We start from the raw sequence: 19,410 nt of genomic DNA, 5'->3' as shown, positions 1-19,410 counted from the left end.
AAAAAAAAAAAATCCTGTCCACACGTAAAAGCCAAAAACGAAGGAAAACGCTGCTAGGAACATGCCAAAGCAGCAGGTGGCGCTATATTCCTATCCGTGTAGAAATGTTGGCCAATCAGAAGTCAGCCTGGGTGGGAAAGAGTAAACAAAGATGGCGCATAGAAGCAGAACTGAGTCCTATGTGTGGAGGGACAGTAACTGTGCGTATATATATGTATGTATATATTTAAACACTGCAGAGAGTAAAATTAACAGTAATGGTATTTTGTCTAAGTCCGCCATTGTAGAAATTAATATTCCCCGAAACAATAACCTGGCGCACAGTGTGACATTAAAAAATGGGCACACCTTTGACGCTGCGTCCACACATAAACGCCGTTTACGTGTGGACGAAAGGTGCAAACGCATATAAAAATCTGCGTTTTCAAAAATACCCGGGTACGTGTGGACGTAGCCTAAGGCAGCAGCCTCGCTCTCATCCATCGCTCACACCTAAGTCTGCTGCTTCACCCTGAAACAATATTGTCGTGTAAAAAAAGTGAAAAATATTTAGTACATGGGATGTTTTATCTGTTCTCTTTTAACCAGCTGCGTAGAGCCCTCCTTCATCACCCTGTAATCTTAGCATTAATTTCCATCCACTATTTGCTCTTCCTGTAACACAGAGTGCAACTATGGAGTGATCCAGCCACGCTCTGAGATGCTTGTTTTCCTTTAGGTCACACATTACCTGCTGCTAGCTTCTCCTCTGTTGTAGTCTGGTTCTACTTGACCATTTTGTTTGTTTGTTTGTTTGTTTGGGTTTTGGGGGGGGGGTCACCTCAAGTGGGGAAACAAGTGAGTTTTTTCACCTTCAGCTGGCACAGTTTTCTTGCAAGACGTTTCTATAGCAGTGATATCATAATGTGACCCTACTGTGCATTTCGAAGCCTCAGCGCTAGTGTTTATTATTTTTTAAAGCCAGAAGTGAGGGTTGGGTGCCAAGTTATCAGCTGAGGCTTCGAAAGCTCGATCAGCAAGGTGGACCCACAAACTCTGTGGACACAGATGCCTGCTATTTAGTACTAAATGGCACTTCTGCTTGAATTCATTCTTTGTTTTGTGGCTGTTTTCAGAAACTGAAGGCCAGAGCCAGAGGAATATCCCCCGACATCCGGCAGATCGACCTGGATGTGAACCGAACCTACAGGGACCACATCATGTTCATGCATCGCTATGATGTCAAGTGGGTACTTTCACATTTTACTACGTCCAAGCAACCATCTGCAAGTTCATTGCACACAGCTGCAGCAATGTTGGTTGTGTTGCTTATTTAAAGCAGCTTTGCATTTTTGAGCTTAAAAGTTTCCTGTGTGCCTTTTAAGGAGCCTTTCAGTTCCTGAGTAATTCAATTTACATAACCTTGTACATAAATGTGCCTGCATGGGGGAAGATACAACGAGCCTTCACTTCACTGTCACAAAGCCCAAGAACAATGACAGCTCTCGCTATTTGACACGTAATCTCAGTAAAAGTAACAAGAGCACAAACACAACGGGAGTCAGTAATCATCTGCAGATATGCATGCATTTTCACTCTCTGCGAGGAGAAGGCGGCTTCTCCAGTGTGGAAGTGAGAGATCTCACGTCCCCTTTCTGCTCTGCCTTCCGCTTTGTTGCGTGACTCTGAGGAAAGACCTGTACCCGTTAACGCCGTTTTGCCTTTTCACACTGCTTTTCTGATATTTGGAAGTGCATTCAGGCTTTGCAGCGACACAACTCAGCATCAAGGCTGGTGTGCAGCTCCAGGCCACATGCATCCATCTTAACTTGAAGCCAAAGACGCCACTGAAGTGTGTTTATTAAAGTTTTTGTATGAACTGTGGTTTGTTTGTGCTTTCAGGCAGCAGGCACTCTTCCATGTCCTCACAGCCTATTCCATGTACAACACGGTGAGTCATCCAAGCTCGCTTTTAGCGTCCTGAAGACTTTGAGTTGTAACATTTTCACTGAAGACAATAAAGGTGCACACGAAGGCACCAATCTAATATTTTGTTATTGTAGCAATATTGGTAACACTTTTTATTACAGCTAGGTAAAACCTGGTATGTCAGTGGGGCTCATATGAAGTACTTGCTGATATAACTGCATTTATATTGGCTGATATATAGAAATGTAAAAAGTAAACAAGAAACAAGAGAAAAACCCTTCAGCCAGTGTTGCATAGTTTGTCCACCAGAGGGCACTCTGCAACTTCCCCTGTTTGGAGCCACAAATACAACAAGCAGCTAATCCGAGTAGACTCGGGGCGAGTGTGAGCGACAATGAAACGATTATTTTTAAACTGCAGGTTACAAATGTTTCAGGAGAAAATAAATATATATCAGCTGATATATTTGATTTTTAAATTACCAAGTTTCAGTGTCAGTCTTAAAAATTGGTCTGGCTTTAATAATAAAACTGTAATAGTCTATTAACAATGTGAAACACTAAGTAAATAGCTTGATATTACCAAAAGAAGTAACAACAATCATTTCTTTTTTAATAAAAGTACTAAAGAGATAAAACCATTTAGTAACAGTAGGTAACCTACTAAACTACTAACCTAATAACAATAAATGGTAATACTTGTGTAGTACCTGGAGTGAAAACTGTAGTCTAGTGAGATTATTGGGGTAAAAACAATATTAAGTTAGTAAAGTTTGATTTTGACATCGACGTCGCCTTCAAAGTTCACATTAAATTTACCCTACTGCAATGTTGAAATCATTTCCCGCTGATGTTTAAAATAGTCTTCCTTTAAAAAGATAATTCTTGATTATTATTCAACTTTATCAACTCACTGTCATCCCTGAAGTAGGGAAGAAGAAGAAGTACAGTAACTTTTCCAGTTTTACCTTCGTGCTGTGAATTCTTTCAGAGTTACAACCTCCTGAAACACACAGAGGTGAACTAAGCTAAGAGTTTTTTCTCCAACACTTTTGATCCCTCATATTTCAGAGGTAGACGACATATAGATGTCAGATATGAAATGTATAATTGGGCAATGTTTAAAGGAAAAATGAAAACCATTCCAAGTGTCCCAGTATCACAATATCACAGTGAACCCTGACACCCACAGTTTGCCATTCGATTCAACATAATAAAATAATATATGTCTAATGGTGATAACAGTGGTGTTAGTTTGTGTGTAATAATAATGAAGCAGGGCTGAAAAATGCTGAACTACAGATTTATTGTTAGGTCACCAAAGTATTTCTATAATGGATGGAGATGACTTATCTTCACTTACAGATATTACTTTATCAAAGTTTGTATATCCTTTAATAATTATCTCACTATAAACTATCTCAGTGTTTCACCTCAAATAAAGGAACTGTATGTAAATTAAGTTAAGCCAAGTTTACAAAAGTAAAGCAAAGAATGGCTCCGTTGTTGTTTCCCCTCAGCTGATTGATGTGTGTTTGCAGGAGGTGGGCTACTGCCAGGGCATGAGTCAGATCACAGCTCTGCTGCTGATCTACATGAATGAAGAGGACGCCTTCTGGGCTCTCGTCAAACTGCTGTCTGGGCAGAAGCACGCCATGCACGGTAACGTGCGCACCTGTTTCTGAAGGCTCAGGGTTCTCAAAGTGCAGCCTGTGGTCGTATTTATATACTTCTCTTTCAACTCTTTTGTTCTCATGTTCATCGCCAAGTAAAGCTTCCTGACACAGAAGCTGGAATGTACAGCCACTCCACTAATGGTTAAACTAAACAAGAACTGTAACTGAATGTGCAGAAGAAAAGAAAAAGAGGAAGTTTCTTGCACATGATGTGCAGACTGCTTGTACTGAATTCAGTGTGCACAGCTCCTGCAGCCTGAGTGTTGCATGCTGACTCCTTAAAGTGGAGTTCAGATGTCAAACTACAAAAATCCTCAGCATAGACAAACTTTGATTGTCCGTTGCACTTTGTGTAATCACCACGTTTGAATTTACTGGCCTAAAATTGCTGTCACAGAGGGTTCAGATCATCTGCCAAGTTCTTCTTTAAAAAAACATGCCTGGCCTTTTCCTGTTTCCACAGAGCTGCTCAGAAGGTGACAAACCATCTGTTATGTCAGGTTAAGGCACGAATCTTCTGACCACAGCTGCCAGATTTGCATTTTTGACATTTAGAGTGTTTAACTGACTCTGGTCTCTGCACTGAAATGACCTTGAGCGACTCTGGACCTCCTCCAGTCTTATCAAGCGTTAAGCGATAAAATTATCAGCGAAAGGCATCATTGAGGAAGCACTCAGGACAAATTAGCAGCACGCATGCTGCTGCAGTGAGCTCATGAATCTAACTTTAAACATCTGGACTAGAGATGGACCGATCCGATATTACGTATCGGTATCGGTCCGATACTGACCTAAATTACTGGATCGGATATCGGAGAAAAATAAAAAATGTAATCCGATCCATTAAATATCACGAAAGCACCTCACAAAACTTGCAACACGCCGTAACTCACCTCAGAACGTTAGCAGTCGGAGCAGTATGCATCACGTGATAGAGCGGCTGTGGCATGCGGGACCTGTCAGTGGTCTGGATAGCATGTGGAGCTTCGCTAGCAACCCGGCATTTCATCTCCGACAAAGTTATCCCCGAGAGAAGTAAAGCAAGTGTGTAAGTCCATCTCTGAATGTTTGTAAAGCATTCCTGCGTTAAGCTTAACGAGCGACTGCCTCTCCTGCTGCTACTTCAATCATGAAACTGCTTAACGATCAGCTGATCGGCTTTTCTGTCGCGAGTCCGTGTCTCTAGTTTGCTTTTGGCCCACTTTGCACCAGAAAGAGGAAACCAGCGGCTGAACAACAGCAGCACGTTTAAGCTTGATAAGCTGTTGTTAGAATGTATTTAATATTACTTTCTACTCGAGGATCTTTTTCTACGTAGCTGACGCTGGTAACTGTGCAGGGGCGGATCTAGCAAAGTTTAGCCAGGGGGGCCGATAGGGCATTAACAGGGAAAAGGGGGCACAAAGACATACTTTTCTTTCTTATTCTCATTTAAAATGTCTAGCTTTTAATAAATAATTATCTGACACACAAAGTTTTAATTTGATGCAAAATGAATAGAAGTCAACTACTGTATATAGTAACTATTAAGTCTAATATATATACCCTAGTAAGCTATAGTACTTTTTCCTTTGGGAAGGTACCATCTGTGCAGTCTGCAATTTTGTTGAAGAAAGATGTTGAATCTATTTAATATTTCTTGAAAAATAATTGATTTCTGTGCATTTTTTTCACACTGCATCAAATTAAGGTTGATTACGTCGATTAAGCATCATGAGGTGGAGCGTGAGGGGTGGTTCCCTATTTTTTATTTATTTATTTTTGTTGTTGCTGGGAGTTGGAACCCTATTAGTTAGGTTGCTTAATATTTATGCTAAGTACTCTTTAAAATACCAGAATAGGGAGGATGGTGTAGGTTTAAGTTTATTAGATTGATCAGTATTGCTGTACTATGAAATATATTTTTTGCATACAGGTATAACAGAATAGCTTTAGTGTAGTTGTTGTTTTAAACTTGAGTATGAACTTATACAAAATGCAGCAAGATATTTAAAAAAAAACAGTTTTGTTGATTAAAAAACACTATATCGGATTCATATCGGTATCGGCAGATATCCAAATTTATGATATCGGTATCGGTATCGGACATAAAAAAGTGGTATCGTGCCATCTCTAATCTGGACACACAGATGTGTAAGTTTACATACAGAGTTTAAGGGATGATCATCATTACGGCTCTTTTCTCCACACCTTCAGGGTTTTTTGTCCCTGGTTTCCCGAAGCTGATGCGTTTCCAGGAGCACCACGACCGCATCCTCAAGAAGATGATGCCCAAACTGAAACAGCACCTGGTGAGAAACACGAGACCTGTGTGACAATTAATAATGAAGCAAGTGCTGCATGACGTACCAGCCAGTCATAGTGCCAGAAATGAAACCTTTAATCCCTCAGAGGTGGCTGCTTAATCCTCACTCTGTCACCATTTTCTGTTTGCTGCAGGACAACCAAGAGGTGTTCACCAGTCTCTACACCATGAAGTGGTTCTTCCAGTGCTTTCTGGACAGAGTGAGTGCAGTTACAAGCAAGATATGATCTCACAACCTTCAAAAGGATCTATGAAGACATGTAGAAGAGCAGCAACGTAACTTGGTTAACTTATAAGCTGGGTATTTCCATCATAAGGTTGTTGGCACCTGTACACGTGAAGGGTTTCATGACTCCCAGCCTCAGGGCTTTATAAGCTAGTGTACTCCTGATGCCAAGCCTGGATAATTGTGAATCCATCCATCCAAGGTGCTTTATGCTGCAGAGAGAAACCCAATAATCAGTAACTGAAGTTATTGAATAATTTTTTATTATTAACAACCAATGCTGTGATTTCTCTACTTGGTTTCAGCCAATGAGCTGCTCCAATTCAATGATTAAAACCAACCAACCCAACACGTTTCTGACAGCCCGTAAACAGCTTTTAATCGCCAGGAATGTGAGAGGTTTAGGAGCCTGTCAGTGGTGGATTTTTACTTTATTTGTATTTATAAAGCACCTTTAAAACCAAGACTTTCAAAGAAAGTTACAAAGCTCTGAACCGTAATGAAAGCAACAAATATGAAAGGTTACAAATGAATATATTGGATATTAAAGAGGATAAAAGGATCAGCAGTCATGGCAAACCGCATGATATAAATATGTTTTTAAAAGAGTTCCAAAAGCTGCAAAGACTCAATCGCCTTTAGTGACTGAACAAGCTTTTGGAATGACTGACGAGACCATGCCGGGACATTTTCCCACTCCTTTTCAACAAGAAAGCTGTGACGACTAATATCACTTCTCTTTTTCCTTTTGACTGGTAATCACAACAAAAAGCAGCACTGTACACTGACCCATCGCTGACTCAGAGTCTGCTGCACGTGCAAAGCTACGGCTGCTTTTGGAGGTCGTAGCATGCATGCAGTATTTAGGATTTTTAAAAGATTACGATTATGTTTTGTGTAAGTTAGAGTAATCAGTGCTCCTTTAAAATAATTCCCAGTAAAGTAAGAGGTTAAGTTCTTTTTTTTTCACGGCAACTGCTGACAGTCACAAAAATATAGATAAATTACCTTCTTCAGTAACTTATCGTCTAACTTTTCGTTCTGCTCGTGGTCAGACTCCCTTCACACTGACCCTCAGGATCTGGGACATCTATATCTTGGAGGGTGAAAGAGTGCTGCCTGCCATGTCCTACACGCTCCTCAAACTGCACAAGAGTAAGACCGTTTCCTCCACAAACTGAAACCAGCTGATTTCACCCCTCACAACACTTCTCATCAGTGTGAGTGTGTGTGTGTCTGCAGAGCACCTGATGAAGCTGTCCATGGAGGAACTGGTGGAGTTTCTGCAGGTGACTTTGTCCAAAGATTTCTTCTGCGAGGACGACTTTGTGATCGAGCAGCTGCAGGCGTCCATGACAGAGCTCAGGAGGGCGAAGCTGGAGCTGCCCGCACCAGGTACTTCTGCACCAAACAATCCATTTTCTATAAATTATCAAAAAGTCTGCTCTTCTCAAGTAAATCAGTCTCCAGTTGGTTTTAAACTTGTGTTGGAGAGTGACAAAAGTTCCTCTATGCACAAACAATTCCAGAAACCTCACCTCCAGTTGCCCTTTTAGTGCAAATGTGACAAACAAATCCAAGCCAAATGTCAGATTTTACGCTTTTACTCTTGAGGATATCGCTGTACACTCAATCTATGATCTACTTCATCTGTTGGTCAGGAGAAAAAGCAATTTAGTTCTATAAATTTGGAAATAGAAACATCTTCCAACTTTTCTTAATTGTTCTATTTAGTGGCAAAATGTAAGAGAATTGTTTGAGATGTTCACAATCAAGAGGCCAAAGGGAATCAAAGAATCAGCGTACACCCAAGCTGGTACTAGCGTGGCTCTATCCATACATGAAGATCCTCTGAGGGTCCACCTGAAGTCCACAAGATGAGTGAGCTACCACTAAGAAAGGGGAAAAAAACAACTACACAAAAATAGACACATTAGTCAGAGTTAGTCGGTGCCCTGACAAACAAACTAACTGGTGTCTATGTAGGTTCTCACTCAGCCTGGGCTCTGTACCACTAAGCAAGCGTAACATATCCAGGGTTTCTTTCCCTTATCTGGATTTACTTACCCTATAACCCAACTTCAGCCGGGATAAGTGCTCTGTGCTTTTCGAATCCTGCTCTGTCTCCTCATTAATCTGCCTTCTCTCCCTTCTTCTTTCAAACAATGTAAGCCAACAACAACAAAAGTGTGGCTGTGAGCGGCGGCCACATTCCCTCCTACAACAGCAACCGGTGGGCTATCCTGACTGGTCCTTCGTTCTCCATGTCTCTGTCCATCTGTCCCACAGTCAGTCCGTCCTGTCTGTCGCCTGTCTGTCCCGCAGCACTCGGGTTTATTTTTCTTTGTTTCTGTCACAAACTGATCTTCCAGCATAATATTTCAGACTTGCTTTGCTGCTTATTTGGAGTCCTTCAATGGTTAGCTCATCTCTTACCTTTAGTTTTTGATCCCCTTCTCCTTTTTGTTTGGACTACCGTACAATGTGGCTGCAGATGTAAAATTGATGATATAAGGCGCCATCTGGTGGGAAACTAAAAGTATTGCATGACTCTGTGTGGAGAACTTTAGTTTTAGAGACAAAATTCCTCATCTTCTAAATTAACCTTGCATTTGTGCTAATGTTACTTAAAGGCACAGCCGTAAATTTAGATAAAGGTCCTTAATGCATCTACACCTGTCTTCACAGTCTTTTCCAGGTTCCTGTGTGGTTGCTTTCCTCCTGCGTCACACTATATAAACCTCTATAACAGCAGCTGTAGCTGAAGGAGGAAGGGCTTTCCTTTCTTCCAGAGCCCACACAACTTTAATAGTAGTCTGTTCACTTTCCTGCCTGCTGACAAGATAATGGGCCTTTTTTTGAACACTGGAGGCTTTTGTTAAACTTATGTTTTAACAGCTATCTGCTGCCACATGTGCTGCTGCTGTGCAGCAGGGCTATTTTAATCTGCATCCTTGTGTCTGAATAGGCTGAACTGTGAGATTTGACAGTTTTATGATTCTGAGTGTTTACTTGGCTTAATTTAAGTTTTTTTTAATCACCACAGCATGTAATTTACTCAGTACTCTGAGTTCTTTATTGCTTCCAACAACTGCAGAAATGGCATTTAATACAGAGGTGTTGACTTCAAAGAGCAATTTTATTTGCCTCTGACCTGTCAGCAGGTGAGGTGAAAAGACTCTACAGCAGCATTTCTACAGTCATGCTGGAAAAACAATCGCTCACTACACTGGCATCACTTTTCTGTTTGCATCACACAAGTTAAAGGACACTTAAAACAAAATCTGAACAACTGCAGGCCTTACTTACCTCAGTTAAGATTCAAAACCCTGAAGAAGAATCTCCAGCCATCAGTTTGTGTCCTGAAGCACTTTGGACCTGGAGAAGGACAGTGATTGAATGGCTCAAAAAAAACTAAGTGAAGGCTTTGGAGTGGCCGGGTCAAAGCTTAAACCCAAATCTGATTGATGTGCTTTGATCTTAAACAGGCTGTTTGTGCTGGAAAACCCTCCAGTGTGGCTGAATTAAAACAATTCTGGGCCCAAATTCCTCCACAGCAATGTGAAACACACGTAGTCAGTAATTGCAAAAGTTTGATTGCAGTTGCTACGAAGGGTGGCACAAGCAGTTATTAGGGTTAAGGGCTTATAACGTCTTTCCTCCTTAATAAATGAAAAACTGCGTTTTGTATTCTTCCCTTATCTTTGTCTTATATTGATATTTGTTCCAATATCAGAAATATGTAAGTGTGATAAATATGCAAAAAACTATGGAATTAATAAGGGGCAAACACTTTTTCACAGCACTGTATAAACCTCTTGATTGAGGGCTGTAGTCTTGCAGTAGCAGAAGAAACACAAGTTTGATTTGTATTTTGTTATCTAATAAAACGCACGAATGAAAAAGATGATTGTGTTTTGGCTCGTCTAATAAACGTGAATGGAAATGAACGAAGAAAACAAAACAGAAAAGTTGGTTAGGAAAAAAAATTTAATCAGTTGAAATTTGTAGAAAATCCCAAGTTTCTATTTCTTTAAATTAAAACAATAAATTCAATAAGTGAAAGACGTTAACTTTGTCCCCCGGTGGGTTTTAAGCAGTTTGTGGTGGAACAAAAGTGACCGAGGTCAGTGGGTAATTTCGTCACGCACACGCTCTTTAGTCTGTGGATGCAGGTCCAATAAGTCGACTTCCTGGATAACTCCCACAGCGCTTCCTCTTCCTCCAGCTGCTGTCGTCCTGACCTGACTCTGGTCATCACTTTTTCCCTTAAAACACCCACATAACCCACACCGTGTGTTCCTGTCAGCTCCGCTCATTTCTTTCAGATGTAAAGCAGCAAGTTTGAGTACTAATGTCAAACCTTGTACTGGTTGTAGAAGCTGAGTACTCTCTCTCTCTTTTTGTAGTTGTACTTATAAGTCTCAGTGCATTTAAGAAGGTTCATTAATCAAGAAATATTTCTGTATGACCTTTCAAGCCTGGAGCTACTACTGCAGCCGAGTACTGTTTAATGAAATGTAGAAAGACTAATAATTTCAGAGCACGCTCAGTAGAGTGTCTCTTCCTAATTGAGTCTCCCATGATGGGAATTTATATCAAACATTATTTCTGATGTTTTTTTCCCTATCCTCCTCCCACTCTTTGCCTGTGGATATGTGATTATGTGTCTTCATGAGTGTATTCTCCTTTATTTTGTACTCTCTATGGCAGTGTTGTTGCATGAATTCATGTGCCCGTTTGTGACACGTCATCAGATGTGAACCAGCGCCACACAGTGTGTTCAGTCATCACCGCTCACCTTTGTTTCCTGATGGCGTTCTAATGCGTTTACACCTTTTTTCCCCCTCCGATCTTTTACAGGTAAAGAGGACGAGTTTCCCAAGAAGCCTCTAGGGCAGCTTCCTCCTGAGATAGCCGTAGCAAACCACGTGGCCAACGGTCAAAGCCACGCGGAGCCAGCCGAGCCCCCCAGGGAGCCAAGTCCTCTACCAGACCCCCAGCGGGACGGACGGCCCCCGAGCCGAGCCCACCGGGAATCGCTGGAGAAACGGATCCGTCACCACAAGGGGGACAAAAGGGAAACCCACTCCAGGGGGTCAGGTGAAATCTCAAATGAGACACAAAAGCAATCCACCTACACCACACCAGAGAGGGGGGCGACACCACTGTCAGCCCCCACCCCAACACCACAGATGACCGCTGTGGATGGAGGAAAGGCTCACGCCATCGCCAACCACAACTCCAACGCAGCCTCTAGCTCCCGCAGAGACATGCCTGGGCCCCGGTGGGTCAAACCCTCCGAGACAAAGCTAGAAGCTTTGCGGGAAATTCAGATGAGCCGAGGGCCATCGCCGGCTCCTTCCAGCCCAGATGACACCGCTCAGCCTCACCGCCGGCCACGCTCCAAGGGCTACGCCCCCGGCACCGACCGAGGCTCCAATGCCTCCCAGTATGATAATGTACCAGGGCTGCCGGAGCAGGACTTCGAGATCCTGGAGCTTGAGAAGCCTCCGTCCAGATTGAGGCCCTTTCGTAATGAGATACCCTACAATGTGTCAGCCCTGCATCAGGGCAGCCCGAGCCACGGGTCCAGCCTGTCTGGGAGTGTCGTCTCCGTGGCACCCGGGCCCAGAATGGCCAGACAGCCTCTTCCTCCTCGTTTTCCTCACAACAGTCCTGTAAATGTTCCGACTGGCTACCCTGACCCAAAGAACCAGTTCCATACCCCACCTCATCAGCACTCTCCAGGCAGGACTACTACTGAGGTCCCCATTCCACATCCCACCCAAAGCGTGGACAACAGACTCTATGCTCTGCCCTCCCGATATCCTGCACCGCCCAGTGCATTGTATGGAGAACGAGCGTATGCCACCACCCAGCGACAGCCCAACAGCTTCTCCCCAGACAAGACCCTCATGAATAACACCTTCGCCACCTACCGCAGGCAGCCAACGCACAGCTCCGCCCGCAATCCTCGGAACCCCAGGCCTCCCCTGGAGCTGGACAACCAAGGGAGCTCCACCCCCATCTATCTGCAACAGCTCACCTCCACAGCACAGGTCTACAGGTTCGAAGGACACCAGCGGGGTGAGCCAAACCCGCACTACCTGCCAGCTCAGCAGGGTGTAGATGGGCTCCAGTGGGAGCCAACGGAGGAGTTGCCCCCTACATCCCCAGGTGGGATGCCTCGCTCGCCCAGCTTCCAGAAGGCGCAGATGTCGCCCCTCGCAGAGTTCACCTTCCCCGACAACCCGGACGCCCTGCGTCAGTACCGACCGCAACTCCAAGAGCAGCAGCAGCACCAGCAGCCTGTGTTACGGCAACAGCTTCCTCAGCTGTTTGGAGGACCACACTACAGGCACGCACAGGAGGCGTTTGCCATGCAGGAGTCCATGCTGCTGTGACAGGACGATATGACGAGACACTGTAAAAACTAAAAGAAAAGAAAACTGAGGCGTAGTCACCAACACTGTGGTAAAGACGACCAGTAGTCCTAGCTTTGTTAGGAACCGGCTTCTACTTTGGTTCTGTTGTCGTTCATGTGTGAAGTACTGACCTCCCGACTGTCACGCTGCATCGTAACGTTGCAGGACCCACCAGCCGCTGTTTTTACTGATCACTTTAAAAAAAAAAGATTAAAAAGACTGACTGAAGATTTTATTTTATTTTTGGATGTAAATCATTAACAAGAGGTGACAAAATATAAATATATCTTTTAGAGTCTGATATGTACAGAAGATTTTTTCTTTTCTTTTTTTTTGAGTTATCGGTAACAGGGGAATTTTCTCCTGAGAGCCGATTTATTTTCCATCTTTATTTTTTTATATCTTACTCTCCAGATATGTACCGTAGAGATCAATTAACTCGATATGCTTGTGAATGTTCTTTTTAAAGAAATATGACCAATGGTAGAATTAGCAAACAGTGCTAGACGGGTTACCGTGTGTCTTGATTTCCATTTAAAATTTTTTAAGCAGGTTTTGTTAAAACATGTTTAGGACCATCCTTTCTTTAGTTTTTGTCCATTACTAATAGTTTGTTTTTGCATTACTTCAGGCCAGTCTTGTTTTTAATTAATTTCAACTGGGCGGCTCAACATATAGACAGCTGATTTTTGAGGGCTAATATATACTTTTTAAAAAAAAAAATTATGGCTTTAAGTTATCTTGATTGTTATGTAACCATTGATAACACATTTTTTAAATTGCTGTGACATAGTTATCACATCTCGAGCACATGGAGTCCGAGGTGCTTTTAAACTACTTTCAGTACAAGGTTGCTTAACTTCATTATGTCTTACTTCTCTCAACAATGTCACATCCACTGGCATACAGTCATCCGGCGCGCGCACACGCACGCAACAAATGTGAGTCGCATTTTTACCCACCTACTTTTCATACTCTGATGTAGATGCAAGTACTTTCAAACAGTACTAAAATGTTCTTTACGTCCCCTCAGTCATCTTTGGGTTTTGTTTTAGTTGTGAAACAACTAATTGCAGTCCATTCTGATACTTTGCTTAATAAAAAGAGGTCGGATGAAAATGAACCTTTAAATTTGTTTGTGGTTTTTTAAAATCAGCTCAATAAAAAAAGGTGGGGGGGTGATATCAGGTGTTTTTATATATATATTAGGATGCAGTGCATGGAGAAACACTGTAAATGAGTTTCCAGTGTTGCGAAAGCTTCCAAACCACCACAATTCCTGGATAATGGAATTTCTTGTGCACTCCAAAGGGGCCACGGGTTTTACTTCTAGGACTTTAATGAATATTTTTGTTTAGCAATCAGCAGTAAAAGGAAAATGCACAGGCTTCTGTCACGTAACGGTCACATATTGTTGTCTTTATTGTATACAGCGTTCAATTAGCAAAAAGCCAATTGAGAGCAATGGCAAACCCTGAAAATGTAAACTGTCATTTTAATTCTGGAGTCACTTCAATGCTCTCTCAAGTGCATCTATAAACAATTAAATGCAACATGCAGTGTCGGCACCTTTACTGTGCTCTGCATATGCTCAGCCCTCAGTGACCCTAAAATCTTCCACTTTGGAGTAATCCCACTTACAGCTGATCATGGAATATCTAGGAAGTGAAGCAGTCGGTGAAACCAAATGATCAACTGATTGTTTAAATGATATTTATTTCACAATTAGCATACTTGACTAATTTCAGCCTCTTACTTTTAAAGATTTTCTGGCCCTTATGAGCCATTACATTTTTTATTACTGGAAAGACGGGTGGTGGTGTATGTGTCCTGACATTTTAGAAACTGTTTAGTCAAGACTGACTCAGGAAGAATGGAAGTAGTTTATTGCGTCCCTGCTCTAATCAAAGCCAACAAGAAAACGAACATCAAATACAGAAATAAATAACATGTTGCTGAAGACTTTGTAATAAGAGCTGGTAGGCTGCCTAACATCGGCATTCAGCAGCTTGCTTCCACGCTGTTGTTGTGCATCTTTCTGGATAAATTAGCAGGAGACAGCTTCTGAGCTTTGCTGGATAAGCAAAGGATGCTTGGCAGGGCTGTGAAGGTTTGTGCAAACGGTTAACAAATCCGTGGTAGGAGAAGCTGAAAGAGACACCTGTGATGCACCGGGATGTTGCTTTGAATCCAGAACATCTTAAAGCTCAGTCATGTTATTTCAATCCGTGGTTGGAAGCAGATAAATCTGTGAGGAGAGCTCAGAATATTTTATGTAAAATTCTGGATTGATCCAAGAAAACCTTAGAATGTGGGGAACGTTTGGTATGTGATATATTTTATACTTTAACATAGCGCTCTGTGCACATGCTCACTCTGCACCACTACAGAGCTTAGATTCTATCTGATTACATGCCTCCCGGAAGGCTTAATGGATTAGTCGACCACAGGAAATTATGCCTTTTTTTTGTTTGTTTTTTCATGTCATCTTGCAAGTAATTCATCCAGCAAATAAGCAACAATATTCAGGTACACGATGCATTCAAAGTAGCTTCAATGTGATGCTTCTTTTGCTGAAAGGTGTACGAAACCGAGATTAATAGGTTAGGGAAGCATGACGAAGGTAGCTCTCCTCACCTGGCTGGAACACAGTTGTGATGAAAACATAATCCGTTCTGGTTTTTCGTTTAAAACACGCTGGAAGTGATACATTGTTGCGTGTGGTTTGGGGGTTTTTTGTTTGTTTTTTGCCTCATAGTGAACCTATATACCATTTTTTCCATTTGGCACCAAATACAGAAAAAGGAAACCATCACCCTCAGTCTGAGTGGGTCATTTATCAGCAGAAGTTGGCTAATTCCCAAGCTGAAGAAGCACTCGCAAACCAAACATCTCTTCTGAGAGAAGCCTGGCCTACATCCAGGTAGCAGTACCATTGCTAAAAGTCAACTTTGTTTAGGAAGGTTCCTGAATGAGTGAAGACACCCTAAAGTATCTGCATGTCAGTCATAATCAAAGCTGGTCAAACCGTCAAACCAGCTTTAATGAAACACACTTGAAGTCTTTGTTTATTCCATCTGCAATACCATCTGGAAATTGGTCATCTTAATGACAATGGCCTCATTTTTCAGCATGACAACAATCCCAAAGACACAGCAAATGTAGGAAAAGCATAGCTAGATAGAATAGAATAGAATGCCATTATTTAGAAAAACACAATGTTTCAGTAACGACCGGACCTAAACATTACTGGAGCAGTGTGTTGTGCCTCCACGTATTTTTATACACCTTTCAGTAAATTACTGCATAAATTTTCCGTTTTTCTAGCAAAATGTGAAAAGGAAAGGAGGGATTGATGAACACTTTTTCACACTGTTATGTCTTTATGAAAGCAGGCTTTGCTCGTTTAGAGCTGCCTGGGTCAAGTCGCCTAAGCATCGCAATTTGGATTAAAGTCACTCAGATGCTCACCCTCACCCATTTCCCCTGCTTCCTCCTTTTTATGTGCTTTTTAAAAAATAGATGAGGCTAAGAAAATACCAGAAAAATACACTTCCCATAAAAATTCTCAGATAGCTGAAGAAGAACCACGTAGACAGGTTGGTGTTGTGTATGAGGCCCCAGGTTGAAAGTCTACAATGTAAAGATTTACTACATGAAATGAAACTAGTCATGCACATAGCTACTGATACTGACCAATCGTCCCACTCAGCCTCATAATAGATACACCTATGGTATCAATTTCAAAATTCTACATCATCTTGTTCTAAAGTTATCACATTTACAAGATTTTCAGACAACTTGACCTCTGACCCCTGACCTTGAGCCAGAGTTCACTAAGATCTGATTCTTTGCAAACACATTCATAAGGCTCGCAGAATGACTGTCCAACAGGGGGGAAGAACTTGGACTGCAAATGGATTCTTGTGATTCTCCTAAATTCTGCACTCACTGACATATTGCACCTAGCTGAATTCTACAATACATACATACATACTCATATGCAGTACAGGGGCCCCACAGGGAACTGTGCTGGCATGCACCCTGGATCCAGTGCAGGTGGTGGGAGACAGAAGGACTCTGGCCAAAATAACTTCTCTGATGGACAGTCTCCCACCCCGTGCATGTAAATGTTGCTGGACTGCAGAGCTCCTTCAGTGACAGACTGCTGCATCCTAGATGCTTGAAGGAGCGTTTCCGCAGGTCCTTCCTCTCTACAGCTGTCAGACTGCACAATCAAAACTGCTCCCAACAAACATAGAGGTTTACATCAGTGCTGTGACAACTTCTGCTGTTATAACTTGCACATTACTTCTCTCAGTCTATATATACACTAACTTATTGGAAGTTACATGTCTACTTTTTAATGCACAGGTACAATACACAACCTGCACTTTTCAAAATATTCTAAATATTCTAAATATGTAAACATCTTTCAGTATCTTGCTCTGTTTGCACACTACAACCTGGGTTTGTATGTAAAATATGTAAACATTGTCTTTCTGTTCTGTGTGTATTTTTGTTTCTTTTTGCCGCTTATACATCAAATTTCCCCTTGTGGGACATTTAAAGCATTATTCTATTCTATTTGTACGTATTGGATGTTCAAAGGACAGAAAAATATTCAAGTTTTTTGTCAGATTCAGTCGCTTATGTCACACACATGGAAGAGAGCTGGCCACCTCATTTTGAAGTTTCAGACTAACTCCTACCTCCTGAGAGCAAAGCTGGGTTCTGAAAGAGATCAGATCCTACAAATTTAAATCAATCTTGTATGTGTGGTAGGAGGGAGGGGTGGTTAAGTCAGCCTCTTCCTACTTCCTAGTAGCTCAGAACTCCATAGTGTCTATACAAACATGCTGTAGTAAGCAACTACCTCGCACCCCGAATTCAGCTCGAATACATTAAAAATGAAAAAACCAAAAATGCTAATGACCAGAATGCACACACTCAACTTGTTACATATTTGACAACATAGAAAAACAAGACAACAGTCTGAATGTTTTTATTTGATATTATTGTTTTATTTGATATATACGATATTTTGTATATGATATATATCTTAAATAAAGCGCCAAATCACAAGTTTCTTCCCTGTTTGTACTGTAAGGTAAAAACAATACAGTACTACAGAGAAGCCCAACAATCAAATGATCCCCCTTTGAGCAAGCACAAGGCGACAGTGGGGAAGAAAAACTCCCTTCTGACAGGAAGAAACTTCCAACGGAACCAGGCTCAGAAAGGGGCAGCCATCCGCTGCGACTGGTTGGGGGCGATGGAAATGGATTTGGTGCTAAAATTCTGCTTCAAGATTTTAAAAGAAGCAAGGCAGCAGGAAAAAGGCAAAAATGTCATGTAATCATTGCTGCCCTTTAAAGCAGCACGTAAAGGGTTTTGAAAAAGCTTTTAACACTGCTGAAAAAAACCTGGAAATTTTGGACTTTTCTGGAGAACTGGGGAGCCCGAATTTCAAATGACTTATCACAGCCTTGTCAAAAGATGAATCATTTGACATTGCAGCATTTAAGACATTGTCTGAGGAGCCAAACTCCTTGATGAGGGATTTGGCCATTTTCTTAATGAACTGATTCTTGTCATTTATCAGATTTATGGCGGACTCTGTGCTGCTGAGTTCAGGCTGTATCAACTCTGTCAGATGGTTGATGAGAGTGTGTATTTCTCTTGAAGTACTTGTGGTCTTAGCCACAGATTGCATGGTCTTAGACTTACATTTTACAAGAAGTGTCTTAAAGAGCAAAAAGGAGAGGTCAGTGGACATTTCCTTAAAATCAGAAGATGACCTTGACACAACACCCATCTCTAATACTTCAAAGGAATCTTTAAGAGAGCCTGAAATGCTCGCAGAGCATTTTTCTGGAGAAACGCTCTTAGGTTCTGCCATTGGAGGTGAGTCGATGGATACCAGAGAGCATTTTTCTGGAAAAACGCTCTTAGGTTCTGCCATTGGAGGTGAGTCGATGGATACCAGAGACCATTTTTCTGGAAAAACGCTCTTAGGTTCTGCCATTGGAGGTGAGTCGATGGATACCAGAGACCATTTTTCTGGAGAAACGCTCTTAGGTTCTGCCATTGGAGGTGAGTCGATGGATACCAGAGACCATTTTTCTGGAAAAACGCTCTTAGGTTCTGCCATTGGAGGTGAGTCGATGGATACCAGAGACCATTTTTCTGGAGAAACGCTCTTAGGTTCTGCCATTGGAGGTGAGTCGATGGATACCAGAGACCATTTTTCTGGAGAAACGCTCTTAGGTTCTGCCATTGGAGGTGAGTCGATGGATACCAGAGAGCATTTTTCTGGAAAAACGCTCTTAGGTTCTGCCATTGGAGGTGAGTCGATGGATACCAGAGACCATTTTTCTGGAGAAACGCTCTTAGGTTCTGCCATTGGAGGTGAGTCGATGGATGCCAGAGAGTATTTTTCTTTGTTCTTTGTTGAATCCATTTCACCAAATATCTCATGGATGACGTCAACTACAGCCTGTTCTACAGGGTTTAGAGCTCGGACACTTTCTGTTTCAGCAGTTATTTCACCTTCTTTTGCTACACCTGATCCTTCTGGAAGCTCAATTTCTTCCCCCTCCTGATCTGAATTTTCATACATTGCAGTCACAAATGTTATTTTCTTGGTTTGTGTTAAAAGCGTGAGACGTTTCCTGAGAGAGCGCCGACTGTTCAACATGTGCCAACAAATGAGCATGTCTAAATGTCTGAGGGATATTTATAGCCTCTTGCCTATGTGACGTTGCAGCACATCATAGCCAATCGAATTTCCTTTCAGTGACGTCACGAGCTACGCATGCGCAGACGCCTCACATATATATATATAAGGTTGACGTCACGCCGCAAT

At 42.0% G+C, this 19,410-nt stretch overlaps 2 protein-coding genes across 4 annotated transcripts in view; one reads left to right on the top strand and one right to left on the bottom strand.

Annotated features, from left to right (window-relative positions):
- Positions 1-13,665, top strand: part of usp6nl (USP6 N-terminal like) — a 102,289-nt gene extending 88,624 nt beyond the window's left edge. For all 3 annotated transcript variants that reach the window (XM_086268967.1, XM_086268965.1, XM_086268966.1), the window contains 8 exons: positions 1,116-1,225; positions 1,882-1,930; positions 3,449-3,569; positions 5,780-5,874; positions 6,023-6,088; positions 7,170-7,269; positions 7,357-7,509; positions 10,978-13,665. In XM_086268967.1, coding sequence (XP_086125093.1) covers positions 1,116-1,225; positions 1,882-1,930; positions 3,449-3,569; positions 5,780-5,874; positions 6,023-6,088; positions 7,170-7,269; positions 7,357-7,509; positions 10,978-12,521 — 2,238 coding nt within the window. In that variant the 3' untranslated portion in view covers positions 12,522-13,665. The remainder of the gene's footprint in view (positions 1-1,115; positions 1,226-1,881; positions 1,931-3,448; positions 3,570-5,779; positions 5,875-6,022; positions 6,089-7,169; positions 7,270-7,356; positions 7,510-10,977) is intronic.
- On the bottom strand, positions 10,977-19,263 carry LOC147310086 (uncharacterized). Its single transcript, XM_086268968.1, has one exon. The coding sequence runs from the start codon at positions 19,258-19,260 to the stop codon at positions 17,902-17,904; it is 1,359 nt and encodes a 452-aa protein (XP_086125094.1). The 5' UTR covers positions 19,261-19,263; the 3' UTR covers positions 10,977-17,901.
- Positions 19,264-19,410: the final 147 nt, after the last annotated feature.

The sequence above is a fragment of the Aulonocara sp. 'chitande type north' Nkhata Bay genome, linkage group LG17 (genome assembly GCF_057382095.1).
Source record: "Aulonocara sp. 'chitande type north' Nkhata Bay isolate Kocher_YH1m ecotype deep benthic linkage group LG17, A_spYH_male_GT1.1, whole genome shotgun sequence".
NCBI classification, from domain to species: Eukaryota; Metazoa; Chordata; class Actinopteri; order Cichliformes; family Cichlidae; genus Aulonocara; species Aulonocara sp. 'chitande type north' Nkhata Bay.
The sequence above is the reverse complement of the archived record's forward strand: the minus strand, read 5'-3'. Positions and strand labels throughout refer to the sequence as shown.